Source organism: Salvelinus fontinalis, chromosome 13, assembly GCF_029448725.1.
Source record: "Salvelinus fontinalis isolate EN_2023a chromosome 13, ASM2944872v1, whole genome shotgun sequence".
NCBI lineage: Eukaryota > Metazoa > Chordata > Actinopteri > Salmoniformes > Salmonidae > Salvelinus > Salvelinus fontinalis.
The window spans coordinates 12,744,287-12,767,439 of record NC_074677.1 but is presented as its reverse complement, the minus strand read 5'-3'; the positions used below and the strand labels follow the sequence as shown (position 1 = coordinate 12,767,439).

The following is a 23,153-nucleotide window of genomic DNA, read 5'->3' as shown; positions in this document are numbered from 1 at the left end:
AGGTTCTACTTCTCGTTCTTGGTACTTCCTATTACCAAAACATTACCTCATCCAATGGCATATATCAATTTTTAATTCTAGATACTCCCATCTCAAATACACCCCCTCTTCTCCCCACTCCTGGAGAAGCTCACTAAGGGGAGTGAACCTCTAGGTCATATACTATGAAAGATAAGTTCAACATCAGAGGGGTGGTATAATGGTTCCAGACACTGCCATACTCCTCCCCCCAATGGGAAAAGGAGGGTATGACTGGAGTACAGACATAGTGGAGCCCTTCACATGGTTTCACAGATATATTCACATATGCAAGACAATGTTCAAACCTGACTTCTCCCTTTCTGATATTCTGCCTATTACCAGACATGTATACATGGCAGCCATGAATACATGCCACTGATCTCACACCCTTTTGTTTTTCTGGAGAAAGAAAAATATACACTGCTCAAAAAAATAAAGGGAACACTTAAACAACACAATGTAACTCCAAGTCAATCACACTTCTGTGAAATCAAACTGTCCACTTAGGAAGCAACACTGATTGACAATAAATTTCACATGCTGTTGTGCAAATGGAATAGACAAAGGGTGGAAATTATAGGCAATTAGCAAGACACCCCCAATAAAGGAGGGATTCTGCAGGTGGTGACCACAGACCACTTCTCAGTTCCTATGCTTCCTGGCTGATGTTTTGGTCACTTTTAAATGCTGGCGGTGCTCTCACTCCAGTGGTAGCATGAGACAGAGTCTACAACCCACACAAGTGGCTCAGGTAGTGCAGCTCACATCTGCACATTTGTGGCCTGCTGGAGGTCATTTTGCAGGGCTCTGGCAGTGCTCCGCCTTGCACAAAGGCGGAGGTAGCGGTCCTGCTGCTGGGTTGTTGCCCTCCTACGGCCTCATCCACGTCTCCTGATGTACTGGCCTGTCTCCTGGTAGCGCCTCCATGCTCTGGACACTACGCTGACAGACACAGCAAACCTTCTTGCCACAGCTCGCATTGATGTGCCTTCCTGGATGAGCTGCACTACCTGAGCCACTTGTGTGGGTTGTAGACTCCGTCTCATGCTACCACTAGAGTGAGAGCACCGCCAGCATTCAAAAGTGACCAAAACATCAGCCAGGAAGCATAGGAACTGAGAAGTGGTCTGTGGTCACCACCTGCAGAATCACTCCTTTATTGGGGGTGTCTTGCTAATTGCCTATAATTTCCACCTTTTGTCTATTCCATTTGCACAAAAGCATGTGAAATGTATTGTCAATCAGTGTTGCTTCCTAAGTGGACAGTTTGATTTCACAGAAGTGTGATTGACTTGGAATTACATTGTGTTGTTTAAGTGTTCCCTTTATTTTTTTGAGCAGTGTATATACACTACCGTTTTAGAACACCTACTCCATTCAAGAGTTTTCTTTCTTTTTTATATTTTCTACATTGTAGAATAATAGTGAAGACAAACTATGAAATAACACATTGAATCATGTGGTAACCAAAAAAGTCTTAAACAAATAGCCACCCTTTGCCTTGCCAGCTTTGTACACTCTTGGCATTCTCTCAACCAGCTTCACCTGGAATGGTTTTCCAACAGTCTTGAAGGAGTTCCCACATATGCTGAGCACTTGTTGGCTGCTTTTCCTTCAATCTGCGGTCCGACTCATCCCAAACCATCTCAATTTGGTTGAGGTCGTGGGATTGTGGAGGCCAGGTCATCTGATGCAGCACTTCATTCTTTCCTTCTTGGTAAAATAAACCTAACACAGTCTGGAGGTGTGTTGGGTCATTGTCCTGCTGAAAAACAAATGATAGTCCCACTAAGCCCAAACCATATGGGATGGCGTATCGCTGCAGAATGCTGTGGTAGCCATGCTGGTTAAGTGTGCCTTGAATTCTTAATAAATCACCAACATTGTCACCAGCAAAGCACCATGAAACCACCACCTCCATGCTTCACGGTGGGAAACACATGCAGCGATCATCCATTCACCCACACCGCATCTCACAAAGACACGGTGGTTAGAACCAAAACTCTCCAATTTGGACTCATCAGACCAAAGGACAAATTTCTACCAGTCTAATGTCAATTGCTCGTGTTCGCCCAAGCAAGTCTCTTCTTATTGGTGTCCTTTTATATATTCAATCACTCCCTATCCCAGTCTGTTGTCCCCACATGCTTCAAGATGGCTACCATTGTTCCTGTACCCAAGAAGGCAAAGATAATTGAACTAAATGACTACTGCCCCGTAGCACTCACTTCTGTCATCATGAAGTGCTTTGAGAGGCTAGTCAAGGATCATATCATCTCCACTTTACCGGCCACCCAATACCCACTTCAGTTTGCATACCGCCCCAACAGGTCCACAGACGACGTAATCGCCATCACACTGCACACGGCCCTATCCCATCTGGACGAGGAATACCTATGTAAGAATGCTGTTCATTGACAACAGCTCAGCATTCAACACCATAGTACCCTCCAAGCTCAGGGCGGGGTCTCAACCCCACCCTGTGCAATTGGGTCTTGGCCTTTCTGACAGGCCGCCTCCAGGTGGTGAAGGTAGGAAACATCTCCACTTCGCTGACCCTCAACACTTGGGCCCCACAAGAGTGCATGCTCAGCCCCCTCCTGTACTCCCTGTTCACCCACCACTGCGTTGCCATGCACACCTCCAATCATCAAGTTTGCAAATGACACAACAGTAATTGACTTGATTACCAACAATGACGAGACCGCCTACAGGGAGGAGGTGAGGGCACTTGGAGTGTGGTGTCAGGAAAACAACCTCTTACTCAACGTCAACAAAACAAAACCGCAGAGGGAGCACCCTCCCTATCCACATCAAAGGGACAGCAGTGGAGAAGGTGGAAAGTTTTAAGTTCCTCGGAGTACACATCACAGACAAACTGAAATGGTCCACTCACACAGACTGTATGGTGAGGAAGGCGCAACAGTGCTTCTTCAACCTCAGGAGGCTGAAGAAATTTGGCTTGTCACCCAAAACCCTGATAAACTTTTACAGATGCACAATCGAGAGCATCATGTCGGGCTGTATCACAGCCTGGTACGGCAACTGCACTACCCTCAACCACAATGTTCTCCAGAGGGTGGTGCAGTCTGCACAACGCATCACCGGGGGCAAACTACCTGCCTTCCATGACACTTACAGCACCTGATGTCACAGGAAAGTAAAAAAAATCAAGGACCTCAACCACCCGAGCCACTACCTGTCCACACCGCTACCATCCAGAAGGCGAGGTCAGTACAGGTGCATCAAAGCTGGGACCGAGAGCCTGAAAAACAGCTTCTATCTCAAGGCCATCAGACTGCTAAACAGCTATCGCTAACTCAGAGAGGCTGCTGCCTACATTGAGACCCAATCACTGGCCACTTTAATAAATGGAGCACTTGTCACATTATACAATGCACTCTAAATAATACCACTTTAATAATGTTTACATATCTTACATTACTCATATCACAAGTATATACTGTATTTTATACCATCTATTGCACCTTGCCTATGCCGCTCCGCCATCGCTCATCCATATACTTAAATGTACATATTCTCATTCACCCCTTTAGATTTGTGTGTATTAGGTAGTTGTTGGGGAATTGTTAGATATTACTGCACTGTCAGAACTAGAAGCACAAGCATTTTGCTACACTCACACATGGTTAGTGTTGGAGATTTTCCAGTTATGATTTCCCAGTGATGATTTTCAGTAACCTATACTGTTCTTTTTGAAGTAGAAAGAATAATCAATATAAGCTTAAATATTAGACATATGTAAGCAGAATGAAGGCTAAACCTATGTGAGTGTCTAAGCTAAATCAACATCGAATTGACCATTGGACATGTAAAGAACAGAACGTAAGCAGAATCTGTGGAGATGATGCAAGGTAAACTAACAAGACGTGACTGGTCTGGGCCATATCTGATCTTGTGAAGGCTACTGGACACGCACACAAGTTAAGCATACATTGATAATGTAGATCTGAACTTGTAAAGACCTTTGGACAGGAATATTAGCTCAATGGTATGCATGTCACGCCACCAATAGAATCTATGCCTCAATATCTGAGCCAATAAGATAATGGAAACTATGTAACAAAGCAAATGGGTTGATGACGTTATGTAAAGGAAAACATTTATAAAAGCCAAGCACTAAGAATGAGAAGGCAGTACTTCCATGGAGGTGCTCGGCTTTGTTGCACTCTGCAATTAAAGTCTAATTGAATTCACAAGCTCTAGTATCTGAGTAGGATTTGATTTAATATTTTCCACAACATAAATGGTGAGCATGCCAGGAGGGCCTCAAGGGACCATAGGACAGTGACGCTTCTGTGGCTGACAGAGGTTCTTATGGGCAGTCTCGCAAACGGGTGGCCGCCCAACTATTTCAGGTGAGCTTGTTCTTACGATAGTTGAATGTTTGTGTGATTTGCCTCGGGGGTCCTGTCTCAGCGATAGAAGCACCACGTAGGTCTCTAACCAATTTCTAAATGACCCTAGTAATACTGAGAGCTTTTGAATTCAATAACTGCATGCGTGCTTAAGCTTTGGGGGGTTAAAAATAGTTATTGATAGACATTTGTGTGGATTTGATGGATAGGGGGTTGTGCCTTGCTGGTGTTGAGTGGTCGGTAGGGAGGGGCTTTCACTTGCTCTGGTCGGACTGTCCAACGGACCCGCATGGATGGCCTGTTTGAGTAGGGATTGTCCTGTCTGATTCTACTTGGCCGGGCACGACTGTTTCAGAACCTGTCTGGGCTTGTGCGTTAACACAACCCATTCAACTTGATCAGGCGGTCCGAGTTGGGTGTGTGATTCAGGTTGTCTCTCTCTCCGGACCGTTCATCTGGGGAACTTGTCCAGCCTGGCTGGTGTGTTTGTCTGCCCTGACAAGCTGGCTGCGTGGCCTGGTGTATTTGTCTGCCCTGACTTGCTGGCTGCGTGGCCTGGTGTGTTTGTCTGCCCTGACTAGCTGGCTGCGTGGCCTGGTGTGTTTGTCTGCCCTGACTAGCTGGCTGCGTGGCCTGGTGTGGCATCGCTCCTCCCTGTTTGTATTGTCAACACAAATAAATAGATAGAAAAAGCCTATGATACCGCTTCAATAAAAATAGTAGAAGGTCTGCTTGGATAAGTTACTTATGAATGCACCTCTAATGAGTAGAGGTCTGCATAAATAAGTAGGTAGAAAGCCTATGGCACAGCTCTAATAAATTAGTAAGAGACTGATTGGATAGGTGTTCACAATACCGCTCTCAGGAAGAGAGGTCTGTTTGGGTGAATAATTAGGGCGCAATAGAACTTTGACCCGATTCGGCAAGGTCCTATTGCAAAATAAATCCTGCAAATAACGCTCCGTCTGACTAATCGGGGGTCGGTAATTAGTAGGTCATCCGTGATACCGCTCTGAGTAAGAGGTCTGCCTGGATGGGTGAATAGGGAATGATGGGATTCTGACCCGATTCGGCAGAACTCCCATCATACCACAAAAATCCTGTAGAAATAACGTTTTCCTGTGTTTGTGGAAGTGCATCAGGTTAGGCTAAAAACTATAGGTTGTTTTAGGTCAAATGTAGTGTGTGTGAGTGAATTTGAATAAAAGCCTGAATTAATGTGAATAAAAGACTGAATGAGTAAAGTTTCCCTGTGTGGAGAAAGTTTATAGGTTTAGGAAAGAAGTAGGGTGTTAAAGTGTGTGAGTTGTCTGTCCTGAGTGAGGGGGATTGCGCAACCATCCTGTGACGTCACTTAAATGTGACCTGGCAGGAGGGGCGCATTTGATCCTGCACTAGGAGAGAGGAGTGTAAATGATATATGAAGACTAGTGGAATTGCACAATACTAGAAGTTAGGAAGAAATACTATGAGTCATATAGAGGTGTATAAACATCATAGGTGAGTGTCCAGTAAGGTTTATAGAAAATGTATACTGGGGTGTGAGGTAGAGGAATATGCAGTACAGGGAAACATGGATATAATAACATTTAAAGTAAAACTATACTACTGGAGGAATAATGATTATAGACATGTGAAGACGGGACATATGATACGCCACCTAGCAACAATAACTAGAGATATTAAAGTAGTGTGGATAACAGTAGGTATGAGAGTATGGTCGAGCAATCCACTACTTAACAGACCACTAGGAATATATAGTCCAGGAAGGACAGGGATATATATTAAAGCAACAGAGGAGGATTGGTTTTAAATAGGGGAATAGCACAATAAAAATAACTCAAACAGCATAGATAGTGCGGATATTATAGGAAGCTAAAATAATAACTAGAAATTAAATAAACATTTGAAAGTAAGGATATCAGTAGCAATAGGACAAGAAAGAAAGAGAAAAAGAAATACTGAGAATGTTTAAAGAAGGAGAAGGATTGTTGAAAAGTATAAAGAAAGCTAGAGGAATGTTGAAGAAGGACAAGGAAAAGTCAGACAGAAAGAAGGTGGAATGGTTTACAAAACCTGGAGTTGTGGAAATAAAGAGAGAAATGGAGGTGGAAGATGATAAGGAGACTCTCTCTGCCCTCTTAGGTAAAATAAAAGGACCTGGAAAGGACAGGGGAGACTGAGCAAGGTGCAGGAAGGAACCCAGAAAAGTTTAACTGTTATGAAAGATTATGTGGAAATAGGAAGACAAGTGTGAATGGTTTAGATAACGTGGGATATCAATAATAGTGATATTTGAGGCGCTATACTGGAACAAGACATTAAGTCATCTGTATTATCCAGTAATGAATTTGCAGACATTATAGAATAGATTCTAAAACAAGATATTACGTGCGGTGACTAATTCATTATTGTCCGGGGAAGTGGATAGCCTTACCTTGGAAAATAGTTATTTTAAAACGATGGAGTCGCTGAAAGAAGCGCACGTAATATTCTACCAATTCGGCTCGAATATGAAAGAGTAAACTAGATAATGCAGGGCAACATTGCCTTATAAACAGGAGAATTCAAATCAAATAAACAATTCAGGGAGGCAATTATGAATTAGAACAAACACATAGAACCAGAATAAGAAGCTCAATATACAAGCGTATTGAAGTTAGCGTTCTATCAGGGTCATTACGCTCACAGGACTATTTTGAGAATGGATAGTGTAAAATGGGGTGCTTGGTAATGTCTTACAGGCTATTTTGGTTGGATTTCAAAGCACTAGATTGGATATACCAAAGTGCAGAACAACTGATTGTTACGAGAATTTTGTTCTCAGTTGTTCATAATACCAAATTGAATTATTTACTCAGCCTGAAACCTGAGTTTGTAAGAAACTGGTTGAAATGAATCAGGCGGAGGCCCAGCTACAATTGTCAGGAATGTTTATTTAGAGAGCTCTGACGTGCATATACAAAAACGTTCCTTTTATCCCTTCTCTTAAACTACGCACATACATACACACTATATTTGGATTATCCCCTGAAGTCTCACCACAGTTTATTACCACTTAGCTGACAGTTCCAGTTCCCCCCCAGATACGGAAAAACTGGAGGGGCTCTCGCTGTCTTATTTTATCTCCACAGAGTTATAGCTGGGTCAGTTCAAACATAGGTTAAGGGGTCTCTTTGCTTTCTTTCGGCACACACATACAGTGGGGCAAAAAAGTATTTAGTCAGCCACCAATTGTGCAAGTTCTCCCACTTAAAAAGATGAGAAGCCTGTAATTTTCATCATAGGTACACTTCAACTATGACAGACAAAATGAGAAAAAAAATCCAGAAAATCACATTGTAGGATTTTTAATGAATTTATTTGCAAATTATGGTGGAAAATAAGTATATAGTTAGTATAGCAATGTAACGTTATTGATCTGTCAGTTTCCCTAGCTAATTCCCTACTTTTCACTTTTCAAACAGAGTAATTAACATCTCTACGTGCTTCACTGTCATGGTGCACAGTCAGTACACAACACTATGCTCATCATGTCTAAGCAGGATCAGATGGTGACAGGTGTCCCAACAGGGACAGACAGCCAGGGAAGACAAGTCTATTGAGCTTGTGACTTTTGCAGTGTATTAACAATATCAGTGAACGATACAAAGGAGTCTGTATTGAAAAAATAATATCTCAGGGGAGATATCTATTTAGGCAGTCCCTAGCTGCTTGGCTGCTCAGTCCTGACCCTGGGGTTCTGCTGTCCTGTGTGTTGTCACTCTGGCCGTGGCCTAACACACCTGAAACCAGTAATGAATGTTTCACTAAGATCCTAAAGCTGAGTGGGTGTGTTGGGGTGCTGCAGGGCGGTGGACCCCTAGGGACCGGACGATCCAGCTATATTGTGTGCAAGTAAAAAGAGCTCAGTGATATGAATTATACTGAACAACATAAATTCAACATGCAACAATTTATTTTGTGCAACAGACATACAAAACGCCCAATGTGGACCCAGAGGATATCACATGAAAGTATTAATTATAAGTACATTTTAATTAATTAGTCGCTAATCTATGGATTTCAAATGACTAGGCAGGTGCACAGGCATCACCCAGGCCCAGCCAATCAAAGTTGTTTGCCACAAAAAGGCTTTATTGGACAGAAACATATTGGATTGTGTAGAAATGCAGGAAATTAGCTTTAGATGGCCAAAAAATTTCCTCCCCCAGACCCCCCGCCAGGTTATGTACCCCCCCACTTTAAAAATCAAAGTTGTGCCCCTGTGATACGATATCAATGGCAGCCAGCATTGGACATAAAGAGTGTGCAGAAAGATAATCAGCCTCTCCCCTTAATGTATTTTTAATGTCAGCCATGGACAATCTCTTCAAAGAAACCCTCTAGTTGAGTAAAATAAGGAGCCTATTGCTACGGTCCTTGTTTCATTTTCACTTGTTACCTGGTAAATAACCAACAACCATGGATAACCACAAAGGGAATAAGGTAAGGAAACAGTCCATGTCAGCCAGGCACATCTTTTTAAAGAAACACTATTTCAATCTGTAGTTGAGTAAATAATTCTATCAAATTTAAAATGTATTTGTAAAGCCCTTCTTACATCAGCTGATGTCACAAAGTGCTGTACAGAAACACTAAAACAGCAAGCAATGCAGGTGTAGAAGAACAGTGGCTAGGAAAAACTCCCTAGAAAGGCCAGAACCTAGGAATAACCCAGACAGGACAGCACCAACCCAGACAGGAAGATCATGTCAGTGACTCAACCTACTCAAGTGACGCACCCCTCCTAGGGACGGCATGGAAGAGCACCAGTAAGCCAGTGACTCAGCCCCTGTAAGAGGCAGAGAATCCCAGTGGAGAGAGGGGAACCGGCCAGGCAGAGACAACAAGGGTGGTTCGTTGCTCCAGTGCCTTTCCGTTCACCTTCACACTCCTGGGCCAAACTACACTGAATCATAGGACCTACCGAAGAGATGAGTCTTCAATACTTACATTTTGTTCTGATCACAAGACAATCCAGAAAATTGCAATAAACAGCGCCATGCAGAAAACGGAATGTTGTATTCTGGCCTGACCAAACTTTTTTTGAAGTAAACACAATTTAATTATCTCTATTTGAGCAAAATAAGTAGTTTTGTTGTGATTACCAGGAAATCCTAATAATTCGGATAAAGAGCGCCACAGTCAGGCAGAAAAATCGGAATGTTAAGATTGAGTACAATTAGTTTCCCTGGCTGTTGTATGGCTGCTACTTAGAAATACTATAAAAGTACATTAATAGATTACATCCACTGCTATAAACCTTCTTCCAATATAATCGCATAGTTTACACCGACCCACCGCGGACCTTTAACAAATAAATATCCGTGTAAAAAAGGCGTCTCGTGGTCTGTTTTGTCAACGAGCTCGTCATATTCCAAACACTGGGGGTAACCAGATGATCACAATAATTTAAGCAGTAAACGATGCCCTTCTCTGTTATGTTCTACTGCGAACTGTCTGTGACTCGATCATTGTTTTCCTGTTTTACTTATTACGTCAGACAAAATTAACTGCAAATATGTCAGCATAACTAAGATACACAGAACCATGGCGGACCCACTGTAAATTGAGAGCCTTTTAGTCGTATTAAAACGTGATCCAGTACAGCATGTCTAGCTCTACCCACTGGGGCGTGGCTTACGGAGCGCTCTTTCAAATAAGCGCTCGTATCTTCGTATTCCACCGGAACGAGTTCTCACCACACCTACCTTGGAGTTTAGGAGTGCCATTTGAATGACATCTAGTGTCAAATTGTTGAAACAGCATATTCTTCTTCTTATTAGTTACTTATCAATAACAACATATTGCGGTCCATGCGAAATAACCTGGTATTGTAATATTTAACAAGCAGCCAGCTGAGTTTAAGTCAGAGCATGTGAACCTTTGACTGATCAACATTTCTCGACCTTCTCAAAATGGATGGATGTGATGCCCATCATGACATTCCATACCTCATTGGCAGCCTCCAGCGGACATGCCCCATCGTGACTAGCTACACCCAGTTAAATCCTTGGGGATGAAGTCAACCTTTACACCAAGATCCGCCGTTTCAGCCCCTGAGTTTCACGTTGCAAATTACTTCAGAGATTTCTTTTAAAACGCCTTGATAAATAAATTACATAGTTCTGGTTGCAACAATTAATTCTTAAGGGGGAGGGGGAAGGGTCAGTATTGTTTTGTGGGAGTCGGTTACATTTATATAAATCTAACGGTTTAAAGCGGTATCGATGCCGTGTCTTTTCCCGGAGCATGTTCTACTGTGAAACAAAGTTGTATGAGTTGGATCCTAGCTGTGGACAGGGAGAGGCAAGGGGAAGGCCTCGGAGAGGATTTGCAGTCATGGCCGGGAATTTTGATGCGGAGGATCGTGCTAGCTGGTACTGGGGAAGGTTGAGCCGACAGGAGGCGGTTTTCCTCTTGCAGGGTCAGAGACATGGCGTGTTTCTCGTCAGGGACTCTATTACCAGTCCCGGGGACTACGTGCTATCCGTCTCAGAGAACTCAAAAGTATCACATTATATAATCAACAGCATCAGCAACAACCGGCAATCTGGATCAGGTAAGATTAGATAGCTGTCATACTAGCTCGCTAACGTAGTAAACTAGTTAACGTGGGAAAACGCCACTGACCCAGTTCTAGCGGGCACTAGTTAGCGGTACATAACTACGTTTAAGATAATTTAGTTGGCCGGAAGCTGGCTACACCAGACATAGCTAATGTTAGTTTGCTAAACAAAATTGAGTATACGTTTGAAAACTGTATTACACTATGAACACTTAGCATCAGTAGTTAGTTATCATTCTTGTTAAGGTCGGACTGAAGCTAGCTGTTGGAACAGAAGGCAAACTATGGCTATGCACAGAAACAAGCAACCCCCTAGTTGTGTTAACTACTTGACAGTCATTGTGTAGTTTGTCAATTAACTTATGGTCGTGGTCTGGGCTCGATAATGAACTCTAATTTGAACAGTCACCAAGATTTGGAAATAGTATTTATTTAGGGATTTGGTAGTGTTTACCTAGCTACACATAACTGGCTGTGGTTTTTGTAACTGTAGTAATGGTGGGGTTTTAAAGGTCTTTGTTTAGTTTTGTCAGCTGGAGGCTTTAGGTACTTTGTCTTTAGTAAGAGCCAGGTAGACAGTGAGTGGTCGGATTGGGCTGATCCTATGAATGAATGGACATGCTGTCACAATTGGAGGATGACTGTTTCCCGAATGGTGTGTGTGGAATGCATGTGGTCCTGCCCTGTTTTAATTACACACACACACACACACACACACACACACACACACACACACACACACACACACACACACAGGCTCAGTACTTTTTTATTTGTTTAGGCTACTTCCTTTTGGAAATGTCACCATACATGTCCTACCTTGCAGGCTTTGCAAGTGTGTGACCATTAGCTAAGCTGTCAAATTGAATTGAAAACTATCGAATGAGTAGGCCAAATCTTCTGGAACAGATTGTTTTTCTTAATAAACTTGCAAAAGTTGTGACAGGGAATGTATACATGCTGTATGTGAAGTCATGGGAGGCTTAAACAGACTATTTCAGCTAAGTCCTTGGCTTAAGCCTAATTGTTTTGTTAGGACTCGATTGTCAGAAGAAAGCTCAGCTGAGGCACTTTCAGTTTCAGTAGCCTCAGGGTTCCAGGAGGATTTAAAAAATAAAACTGTCATCCTCTCGCCATCCAGGTTTGGCCCCTCCGCGGTTCCGCATCGGGGACCAGGAGTTTGACGGCCTGCCCATCCTTCTGGAGTTCTACAAGATCCACTACCTGGACACCACCACGCTGATCGAGCCCATCAGCAAGGCCACGTACACTAGCTTTGTGAGCTGTGCCGCCACCGCCCCTCCCACTGCATCGGGCAGCGCCCCGCAGGAGGCAGAGTTTGTTTGCGCCATCTTCGACTTCCCCGGCAACGACGAGGAGGACCTGCCCTTCCGCAAGGGTGACGTGCTGCGTGTGCTGGAGAAGCATGAGGAGCAGTGGTGGAACGCGGCTAACCAGGAGTGCCGCGCCGGCATGATCCCCGTACCCTATGTGGAAAAGTACCGGCCCGCCTCGCCCACCTCGGTGGTGGGGGGGCCCGACGGTGCGGGAGGGCCGGCGGGTGTTGGGGGCAGCACTACGGATGGAGCAGCGCCCCAGCATCCCCCGCCTCTGGGAGAGCCAGGCCAGTATGCCCAGCCCATGGTCAACACTCCCCTGCCCAACCTGCAGAACGGGCCCGTCTATGCCCGCGCCATTCAGAAAAGGGTGCCCAATGCCTACGACAGGACGGCCCTCGCCTTGGAGGTATTGGTTCACCCCCTTCGCCTTCCTCTGTGCCCCATGGCACTCTCTCCCTCTTTTCTGTTTCATGTCCCCTATATGTTCTCTCTGCCAGGGTGCAGCTGCTGTAATTGCTTACTCTTTCCTGTAAGTATACACAACCATCCATACACATGTGGGCAGGCACACTTGCATGCTTACACACACACACACCACACACCACACACCACACACACAATGACATGTATAATGGGTTCATGCATATAGAGAAAAGCAGACCGAGAGGAGAGCTAGTACTGTCACATGCGCTAAATACAATGATGCAAAGTAAAAAAAAATATCAAAATAATAGTGATGGCAGTACTATGGACGGAGCGGTGCCCCAGCTGCCCTATCTGCCTCTAGGGGAGTCGGGCTAGTATGCTCAGCCCTTTGTCAACACGCCTGGGCCCAACCTTCAGAACGGGCCATGAAATACTTGCTTACGAGCCCTTCCCAACAATGCAGTTAAAAAATAGTAACACGATGAATAAAATACACAAGAATAGTCGCTCTCTCCCTCCGCTGCTCTGAGGCTGGCTGGTGTCAGAGAGGTCACTGTCCTGGTTATCAAATACAGATTAGAGATGAAGTGCACCCTCTCGCTTTCTATTTCTCTCACCTTCATCCCCCCCCTATACCAAAGACTACACTTTTCGTGCTCTTCTACTCCCCTTGTATAATTAAGTAGAGAAACAAACGGCCAAAATGAGACAACAAATGCCTATTAAATACCTATTAAAGGTATAGTTCAGTTCCACATAAATATGTAGTTTTGTAGAACTATCCATTTTAAGATTAGAAGGTGTTTGAAGGTTGCGAGTCGTACAGTAGAAATGGCAATGCCCGAACAAAGGTTGCCTCGCAGTTCATAGCTTGCAGCTTAAGAGTCCAATTTGTCAGTGTTGATGAAGAGCGTTCCTTTGAGTACCACACCTGCAGGTATAACTGTATGTCATGAGAGGAACATGGGTTTTGTCCCAAATGGCACCCTATTCCCTATTTAGTGCACTGCTTTTGGTCAAAAGTTGTGCACCATCTAAGGAATAGGCCAGGGTGCCATTTCGGGCCATTTAAAAAAAGAAGAAATTTGCACATTAGAAAGTGAAGCAACAGAGATTATAGTGAATGATGGGGAATGGGCGTGGAGTGTGTATCCCAAGGTAAAGGCTTAGTAGGACTGTGCTGCTGTGTAGATCAGGGCTTCGGGTCAATTCCCTTACAGGCTGTGAGTCAATCAGGGTTCGGGTAATTCCATACCAATATTGGTCAGTCGGTGGACATACCGGTAGTTCACATTGATTTCCAATTGCAACTGTTCATGAGTGTATTTGAAATGGAAGCAACCCCAACCCTGGCCTGGGTTAGCGAAACGAAATAAAGAGTTTGGCTACTGTGCTTGTCAGTATGGATGGGCATGTTAGTATTAGAATATTGTGAGTATTTATTTGAGGGGGGGGGGGGGAAATCACAGGCCTATTAACAATGATAAGTTTGTCTCAATTAAATCATAATTTCTGACGTTGTTACACACAAGGATATGCCATGATATTTGAAATTCTTAATCTAATAAAACAAACTTTGAATGGAGTTTTATGACGTGTGACCCATAATAAAAATACTTATAGCCTACACAGGTTTGTTGTTGTTGGCACTACAGTCAGAGGCTGTGAAGTGGGAGGTCTCAAATCAATGCAAATTTAAAAAATGGAATTAAGTTAGCTAAATGGTTACAACGAGCAACCAAAAGGTAGGCTGCTGTTTAATGAATGGAGTTGGTGTAGACTAGAGGTCGACCGATTATGATTTTTCAACGGCGATACCGATTATTGGAGGACCAAAAAAAGCCGATACCGATTAATCGGCTGATATTTTTTTATTCGTAATAATGACAATTACAATACAGAATGAACACTTATTTTAACTTAATATAATACATCAATAAAAATCAATTTGGCCTCAAATAAATAATGAAACATGTTCAATTTGGTTTAAATAATGCAAAAACAAAGTGTTGGAGAAGAAAGAAAAAGTGCAATATGTGCCATGTAAGAAAGCTAACGTTTAAGTTCCTTGCTCAGAACATGAGAACATGTGAAAGCTGGTGGTTCCTTTTAACATGAGTCTTCAATATTCCCAGGTAAGAAGTTTTAGGTTGTAGTTTATAGGAATTATAGGACTATTTCTCTCTATACGATTTGTATTTCATATACCTTTGACTATTGGATGTTTTTATAGGCACTTTAGTATTGCCAGTGTAACAGTATAGCTTCCATCCCTCTCCTCGCTGCTACCTGGGCTCGAACCAGGAACACATCGACAACAGCCACCCTCGAAGCAGCGTTACCCATGCAGAGCAAGGGGAACAACTACTCCAAGTCTCAGAGCCAGTGACGTTTGAAACGCTATTAGCGCGCACCCTGCTAACTAGCTAGCCATTTCACGTCGGTTACACCAGCCTCATCTCGGGAGTTGATAGGCTTGAATTCATAAACACAGAGCTGCTGGCAAAACGCACGAAGGTTCTGTTTGAATGAATGCTTACGGGCCTGCTGGTGCCCACCATCGCTCAGTCAGCCTGCTCTATCAAATCATAGACTTAATTATAACATAATAACACACAGAAATACGAGCCTTAGGTCATTAATATGGTCGAATCCGGAAAGTATCATCTCGAAAACAAAACATTTATTCTTTCAGTGAAATACGGAACCGTTCCGTATTTTATCTAATGGGTGGCATCCATCAGTCTAAATATTCCTGTTACATTGCACAACCTTCAATGTTATGTCATAATTACGTAAAATTCTGGCAAATTAGTTCGCAATGAGCCAGGCGGCCCAAACTGTTGCATATACCCTGACTCTGCGTGCAATGAACGCAAGAGAAGTGACACAATTTCACCTGGTTAATATTGCAGGTTTAAATATAAATACTTCTGTGTATTGATTTTAAGAAAGTCATTGATGTTTATGGTTAGGTACACGTTGGAGCAACGACAGTCCTTTTTCGCGAATGCACACTGCATCGATTATATGCCGGACACGCTAGATAAACTGGTAATATCATCAACCATGTGTAGTTATAACTAGTGATTATGATTGATTGATTGATTTTTTATAAGATACGTTTAATGCTAGCTAGTAACTTACCTTGGCTTCTTACTGCATTTGCGTAAATCAGACATGTTGGCTGGATTCACAACATGTGTAGCTTCTCATGAGGCAGGTGGTTAGAGCGTTGGACTAGTTAACCGTAAGGTTGCAAGATTGAATCCCTGAGCTGACAATGTAAAAATCTGTTGTTCTGCCCCTGAACAAGGCAGTTAACCCACCGTTCCTCGGCCGTCATTGAAAATAAGAATGTGTTCTTAACTGACTAGCCTAGTTAACTTATTTGATATAGGGGGCAGTATTTTCACTTTTGGATTAATTGCGTACCCATAGTGAACTGCCTCCAACTCTGTCCCAGATGCTAATATATGCATATTATTATTACTATTGGATATAAAACACTCTGAAGTTTCTAAAACTGTTTGAATGATGTCTGTGAGTATAACATAACTCATATGGCAGGCAAAAACCTGAGAAAAATATCCAAACAGGAAATGAGAATTCTGAGACTGGTCAACGTTCAACTCATCACCTATTAAATTCCCTGTAAGATATGGATCTGTTTGCACTTCCTACGCCTTCCACTAGATGTCAACAGTCTATGGAACGTGGAATGAAGCTTATTCTGTGTTGTGGGGCTGGATGAGAGGGGAATGAGTCAGTGGTCTGGCAGATTGCCAGTTCCTGGTCATGCGCTTTCCTCATGATATCGCCTTGCGTTCCATAACTTCTACAGACACGAAGGAATGCTCCGGTTGGAATGTTATTGGATATATGATAACAACATCCTGAAGATTGATTCTCTACTTAGTTTGACCAGTTTATTCGACCTGTTATATAACTTTAAGTTTTCGTCCGAGTTCTCCTGCATCTGCGCGAGCGTTTGGACATGTGCACTAAACATGCTAGCAAAAGTAGCTACTTAGACATAAGTAATGGACATTATCGAACAAAACAACGATTTATTGTGGAACTAGGATTCCTGGGAGTGCATTCTGATGAAGATGATCAAAGGTAAGGGAATATTTATGATGTAATTTCGTATTTCTGTTGACTCCAACATGGCGGAGAAATGTTGTTATTTTTGAGTGCCGTCTCAGATTATTGCATGGTGTGCTTTTTACGTAAAGTAAAAATCTGACACAGCGGTTGCATTAAGAACAAGTGTATCTTTAATTCTATGTAAAACATGTATCTTTCATCAAAGTTTATGATGAGTATTTCTGTTATTTGACGTGGCTCTCTGCAATTTCTCTGGATATTTTGGAGGCATTTCTGAACATGGCGCCAATGTAAACTGAGATTTGTGGATATAAATATGCACATTATCGAACAAAACATAAATGTATTATGTAACATGATGTCATATGTGTGTCATCTGATGAAGATCAGTGATTAATTTTATCTTTATTTCTGCCTTTTGTGGCTATCTTTTGCTGGGAAAATGGCTGTTTTTTTCTGTGGCTATATACTGAGCTAACGTAATCATTTGGTGTGCTTTCGTCATAAATTATTTTTGAAATCAGACATGTTGGCTGGATTCACAACATGTGTAGCTTTAATTTGGTGTCTTTCATGTGTGATTTCATGTGTGATTAATTTTTATAGTAATATATTTGAATTTGGCGCGCTACATTTTTTCTGGCTTTTGGCCAAGTGGGACGCTACCGTCCCACATATCCCAGAGAAGTTAAATAAAGCTGTACAAAAAATTATAATAATTTTAAAAATCTGCAAAATCGGTGTCAAAAATGTCTGATTTCCGATTGTTATGAAAACTTGAAATCGGCCCTAATTAATCGGCCATTTCGATTAATCGGTCGACCTCTAGTGTAGACGAGGACGGGGAGCGCAGCAAAATAGCCTCAACTGGCATAGCTAACAAGCTGGCTAGCTAATATCTGGCAATCTTAGCTAGCTTCTTTACCTTGATTTTTTTTATTTCACCTTTATTTAACCAGGTAGGCAAGTTGAGAACAAGTTCTCATTTACAATTGCGACCTGGCCAAGATAAAGCAAAGCAGTTCGACACATACAACAACAGAGTTACACATGGAGTAAAACAAACATACAGTAGAAAAATAAGATTGAATACAGTAAAGACAGGCCCAGCCAGATGGGATGATAGATAACCTGTGGCATTTACAAGTTTGTCAACTAGCATGAGCCAGTTGCTACTTTTTCCTCGGTCTCCCTTGTCACACACCATTGGCCCCTGCCCATCCCGTGCAATGTCTCTCCCGTGGTGCAGGCTGCGCAACAAAGTGTCCAAGTTTATCCCAATTTTTGTTTATTTGAATGTGAAATGATTTCAAATGCCCAGCCCTACTTGTCAGGCTAAGGCTGGGGTCGGGAACTCAAACAAAACAAAGCAGAATTGGGCTGTATTGGCTGGCTATCCAGAGTCCTTGCTCCGGCCAATCGCTGCACAACACCCACGGACGTTAGTTTCTTCTCCGCAATGAGTCTGGATCTGTGTACCTCCCGACCCTTCACCGAATGCAAACAGATTCAGGGCTGTCAGATTGGGTTGGGCCAGAGCCAGAACACACGTGGGTAAAGTGGCTGTTTAAAAATGTGTCATAGGCTTTGATACTCTGATTGGTTAGAAACAATCGAATCGCTGATTACTTTGTTTTGTACAACGCCCCTCTTGTAACCACAAGACTTAAATGATTGCAGTAGCCGACCTAAAGTATGTAGTGAATGACAGAGCAGCGGAAGAATGTAATGTGAGTCGTCAGGCTAAGGGCTGTAGCCAACTAATTAGGCTAAATAATTTTAATGTGTTTCAAGTGTGAATAGAGTTGATTTGATGTATTCATTCTACTACTATTATAGTTGATTGATTAGGCTGCTTTAAATAACAATTTATTGAACATCATTGAGCCCCATAGAGGCTTTTTAAGAGCCTTGTGCGGCTCCAGAGCCACACGTTGCAGACCCCTGAAGGTCTTGCTTCTATCTAATTTGTCTCTATAGTCTAACGTGTGTGTTTTGTGCAGGTCGGAGACATGGTGAAAGTGACCAAGATCAACGTGAACGGCCAGTGGGAGGGCGAGTGCAAGGGCGAGTGCGACCACTTTCCCTTTACGCATGTCCGGCTGCTGGACCATCAACACTCCGAGGACGAGAGCTGAGACACACACATACTTACAGACACACTCCTCACTTCACATAAGTCCAATCCAGTCCTCTGTGATTTTCACCTATGATTGAAAATAACACATGATAACACATATAATAACACATGATTTACTGACTGCAGTGGTCAGAAGTTACAACTCATTCGCTGCTGTTGCTAATGTGTGTAAGAGAGAATTTATTTAGATGAAGTTCTCACTCACACACACATACGGAATATAATTTACACTTCTACCCCAGTATTGAAGTCCTGATACAATACACACACAGCAGAGTTTACACCCCCTCTCCCATGTTTGGCAAGAAATCGTCCTTTACACATATACACACGCATTTGCCCGCACACACACACACACACACATGCCCAGACGCTGGTGTATATGTGGCTTCTCTCAGACTCCTGGATCACCCTTTTGTAGTACAGGACAGTGAATCTAGGACCTCGAAGAGAAGAATGGCCATACTGACTCCTGATTGACTCACTCTTGTGGAGAAAGACGCTCACTGCGACTGAAACGACCATTGCTGCACTCCACAGATAGAACAAGTTACCACAGGACAACCACCACAGGGGCCCTAACCAAGCCCCTCTGCTTCAAACCCCCAAGTACTCTTTTTGTACTGAAATTAAGTGGAAAATATTATGACATATGACACCATTACATACTAAATATTATGTTAAATGTTTTTTGTGTGTTTTTTTTACCCTGTGCATGATCAAGACCTTCACCGCCCTGTGTGATCACTGACATTCTGAAATGCTATGATGACTGTGTCTTGTCTGGGGAGTAAGTGGAGACATTCCTTAGGACTAAAGTATGGGGCCTTTGTTCAGTCCACCTCATTGTTGTGAGATATACAATGGCCAGACAACGGCTTTGTATATTTATATACCAAGCGGATATATTTGAACTCTCTCTCCTCTTACTTTGGTCTGCCCCGGTCCCCTCCTTTCCCATCCTCTTGATCTCCTCCTCCTGTCTCGTTCATTTATAAGATGGTCCGATCCATTTCCTCCCGGCCTCCCCCATGCCAAAGATACTAGATACACCTGCTGTGTTAGTGTTAATGTGTTAGTGTATACAAAGGCCTTTTTGGCAGGGGGAATGTGTCAACATATTTAAAATGATTCAGAACCTCATATTGTCACAATCAACACAAAGCCACGGCGTTAATCCTTTGGTCTCTCCCCTCGTTTCCCTCCCATGCGGACTGTAACAAACACAGTACATACACGTTTTTAGGTGTACTAAATTAATTTCTGCCTGCTTCGTTTCAACTGGGAGCTCTGAGTTAGGTCTGGGTTGAGTTTGGTAATGCACAGTGTTGAAAGTGTTTTTAAAGTTTTTGTAACAGAAAACAATAATGAATGTTTCTTATTGGACAGGTTCAGGTAGTACCTCCCCGTTTCAAAATGCATCTCCTCCCGCCTGAACACAACCATAGTAATTTCCCTAGAGTCTCTCCCTTGGTGCCAATCTGTCACCCTCACCCAGTACCTACCCTCTGGGCTCAGCTATGACACACAAAGCCACAAAGCCATGTGGTGTCATCATATGCTGATGACACCACATTGCTAAAGGACTGTGGGTGAAAGGCACACAGTCACTGGCCAATCATAGTAACATGGGTGGGTGTGTGGACCAATCGTAGGCATATGGGAGCGTTTTAGGCCAATTGTTGTCATTTAGGGAGAGCATGTTTATTTGTCCTCTACCTCATGTCTGAATTGTTTTAATTTATATAGATTTTTTTCCCTCAGAAATATGAAAATAAGTGATCTGAAGTGCCATGCTCAGTTCATCAGTATTTTTGTGGAAATGTTTTTTTTTTTTTTTTTTCAAGGAGCAATGCTAGCAAAAACACTTTCCTTACTCCCTCAACTATATCCTGTGGTATTTTGTAAATATGTGCCGGGAATTAGCCTGCTAGGTGCACATGTTTCACAAGAGAGTAAGAACCCCCCCTTCCAAGTCCAGGTCTAATGAAGCTGCAAGGCTTTTTAATAATACTAAGTAAGCGTTAGACTATTAACAAGCCCTATGTAGATGTTTGTTAAAGTTTACAAAGACAATATGGTTGCTCTATTGAAAGAAACACTGAGGGCAACCTGCATAACTTGCGTGACTGCAGCAGCATTTTATTTATTTTATATATTATGAGACAATGAACAGTAATGTCTAATGGTTTTATGCTCTGTTTGTGATATAAACTGAGTTCAGTGACGGGAGGAGTAGTATGGCAAGAGGATTATTGAACTATGACTTCTACAGAAAGCACCAGTGTTGTGTTCAGTAGGGTACAATGTAGCAAAATGTTTTGCAATGGGGGGGGGGGGATCAGTGTTCTTATTGGTCCAGTTCAGGTAGTACCTCCCAGTTTCACTCTGTCTTAATGTTTTCTCCCTACTGAACAAGACCAGGGTCACTGCTAGAACCAACAGCCCTTGTCGCCCCTGTGTAAGAATATTTCAAAGCGTTTTGTGAATTTGAAATTATGCTCTCTGTAATTAGCAATGACCAAGAAAGACTTGCACAAATGAATGAATGTAACAAACTCAAACTGAAAATGTGACAAACTGCATGACAGTTCCCCATTGCACAACATTTAATATTGTTTTATAAAGTCAATACATTGATTGGGAAGGGTGCTGTGGACTATTCAGACCCCTTCACTTTTTCCACATTGTTATGTTACAGCCTTATTCTAAAATTATTTACAGGGTTTGTTCCTTAATTTACACACAATACCCCATAATGACAAGGCAAAAATATATTTTTTTGCAAATGTATTAAACATATTAAAAAAACGTACATTTACATAAGTATTCAGACCCTGTTGAAGCACCTTCGGCAGCGATTACAGCCTCGTGTCTTCTTGGGTATGACGCTACAAGCTTGGCACATTTGTATTGGGAGTTTCTCCCATTCTTCTCCACATATCCTCTCAAGCTCTGACAGGTTGGATGGAGAGCGTCGCTGCACAGCTATTTTCAGTTCTCTCCAGAGATGTTCGATCGGGTTCAAGCTGGCTGGGCCAGTCTAGGGCATCAGAGGCTTGGCCTGAAGCCACTCCAGCATTGTCTTGGCTGTGTGCTTATGGTTGTTGTTCTATTGGAAGGTGAACCTTCACCCGAGTCTGAGGTCCTGAGCGCTCTGGGTCGCTCTGCACTTTGCTCCGATCATCTTTCCCTCGATCCTGACTAGTCTCCCAGACCTTGTCGCTGAAAAAAAATCCCCACTGCATAATGCTGCCACCACCATGCTTCACCGTAAGGATGGTATTGGCCAGGTGATGAGCGGTGCCTGGTTTCCTACAGACACGACACTTGGCATTCAGGACAAAGAGTTCAATCTTGGTTTCATCAGACCAGAGAATCTTGTTTCTCATGGTTTGAGAGTCCTTTAGGTGCCTTTTGGCAAACTCCAAGTGGGCTGTCGTGCCCATTACTGAGGAGTGGCTTCCATCTGGCCACTCTACCATAAAGGCTTGATTGGTGGAGTGCTGCAGAGATGGAAGGTTCTCCCATCTCCACAGATGAACTCTGGAGCTCTGTCAGTGACCATTGGATTCTTGGTCACCTCCCTGACCAAGTCCCCTTTCCCCCGATTGCTCAGTTTGGCTGGTCGGCCAGCTCTTGGAAGAGTCTTGGTGGTTACAAACTTCTTCCATTTTTAAGAATGATGGAAGCCACTGTGTTCTTGGGGACCTTCAATTCTGCAGAATATTTTGGGTACCCTTTGCCAGATCTGTGCCATAATACAATCCTGTCTCGGCACTCTACGGACAATTCCTTCGACCTCATGGCTTGGTTTTTGCTCTGACATGCACTGTCAACTGTGGGACCTTTTATATAGACTGGTGTGCCTTTCCAAATCATGTCCACCTTTGGTGAATTCAATTGATTGGACTCCAATCAAGTTGTAGAAACATCTAAAGGATGATCAATGGAAACAGGATGCACCTGAGCTCAATTTCGAGTCTCATAGCAAAGGGTCTGAATACTTATATATATATATATATATATATTTTTTAAAAATGCTAACTTTTCTAAAAACCTGTTTGCTTTGTCATTATGGGGTATTGTGTGTAGATTGATGAGGAAAATATTTAATCCATTTTAGA

General features: G+C 42.8%; 1 protein-coding gene across 1 annotated transcript; it reads left to right on the top strand.

Annotated features, from left to right (window-relative positions):
* Positions 1-10,139: 10,139 nt before the first annotated feature.
* On the top strand, positions 10,140-23,059 carry LOC129868102 (adapter molecule crk-like). Its single transcript, XM_055941741.1, has 3 exons — positions 10,140-11,004; positions 12,152-12,756; positions 18,890-23,059. The coding sequence occupies exons 1-3, from the start codon at positions 10,695-10,697 to the stop codon at positions 19,022-19,024; spliced, it is 1,050 nt and encodes a 349-aa protein (XP_055797716.1). The 5' UTR covers positions 10,140-10,694; the 3' UTR covers positions 19,025-23,059.
* Positions 23,060-23,153: the final 94 nt, after the last annotated feature.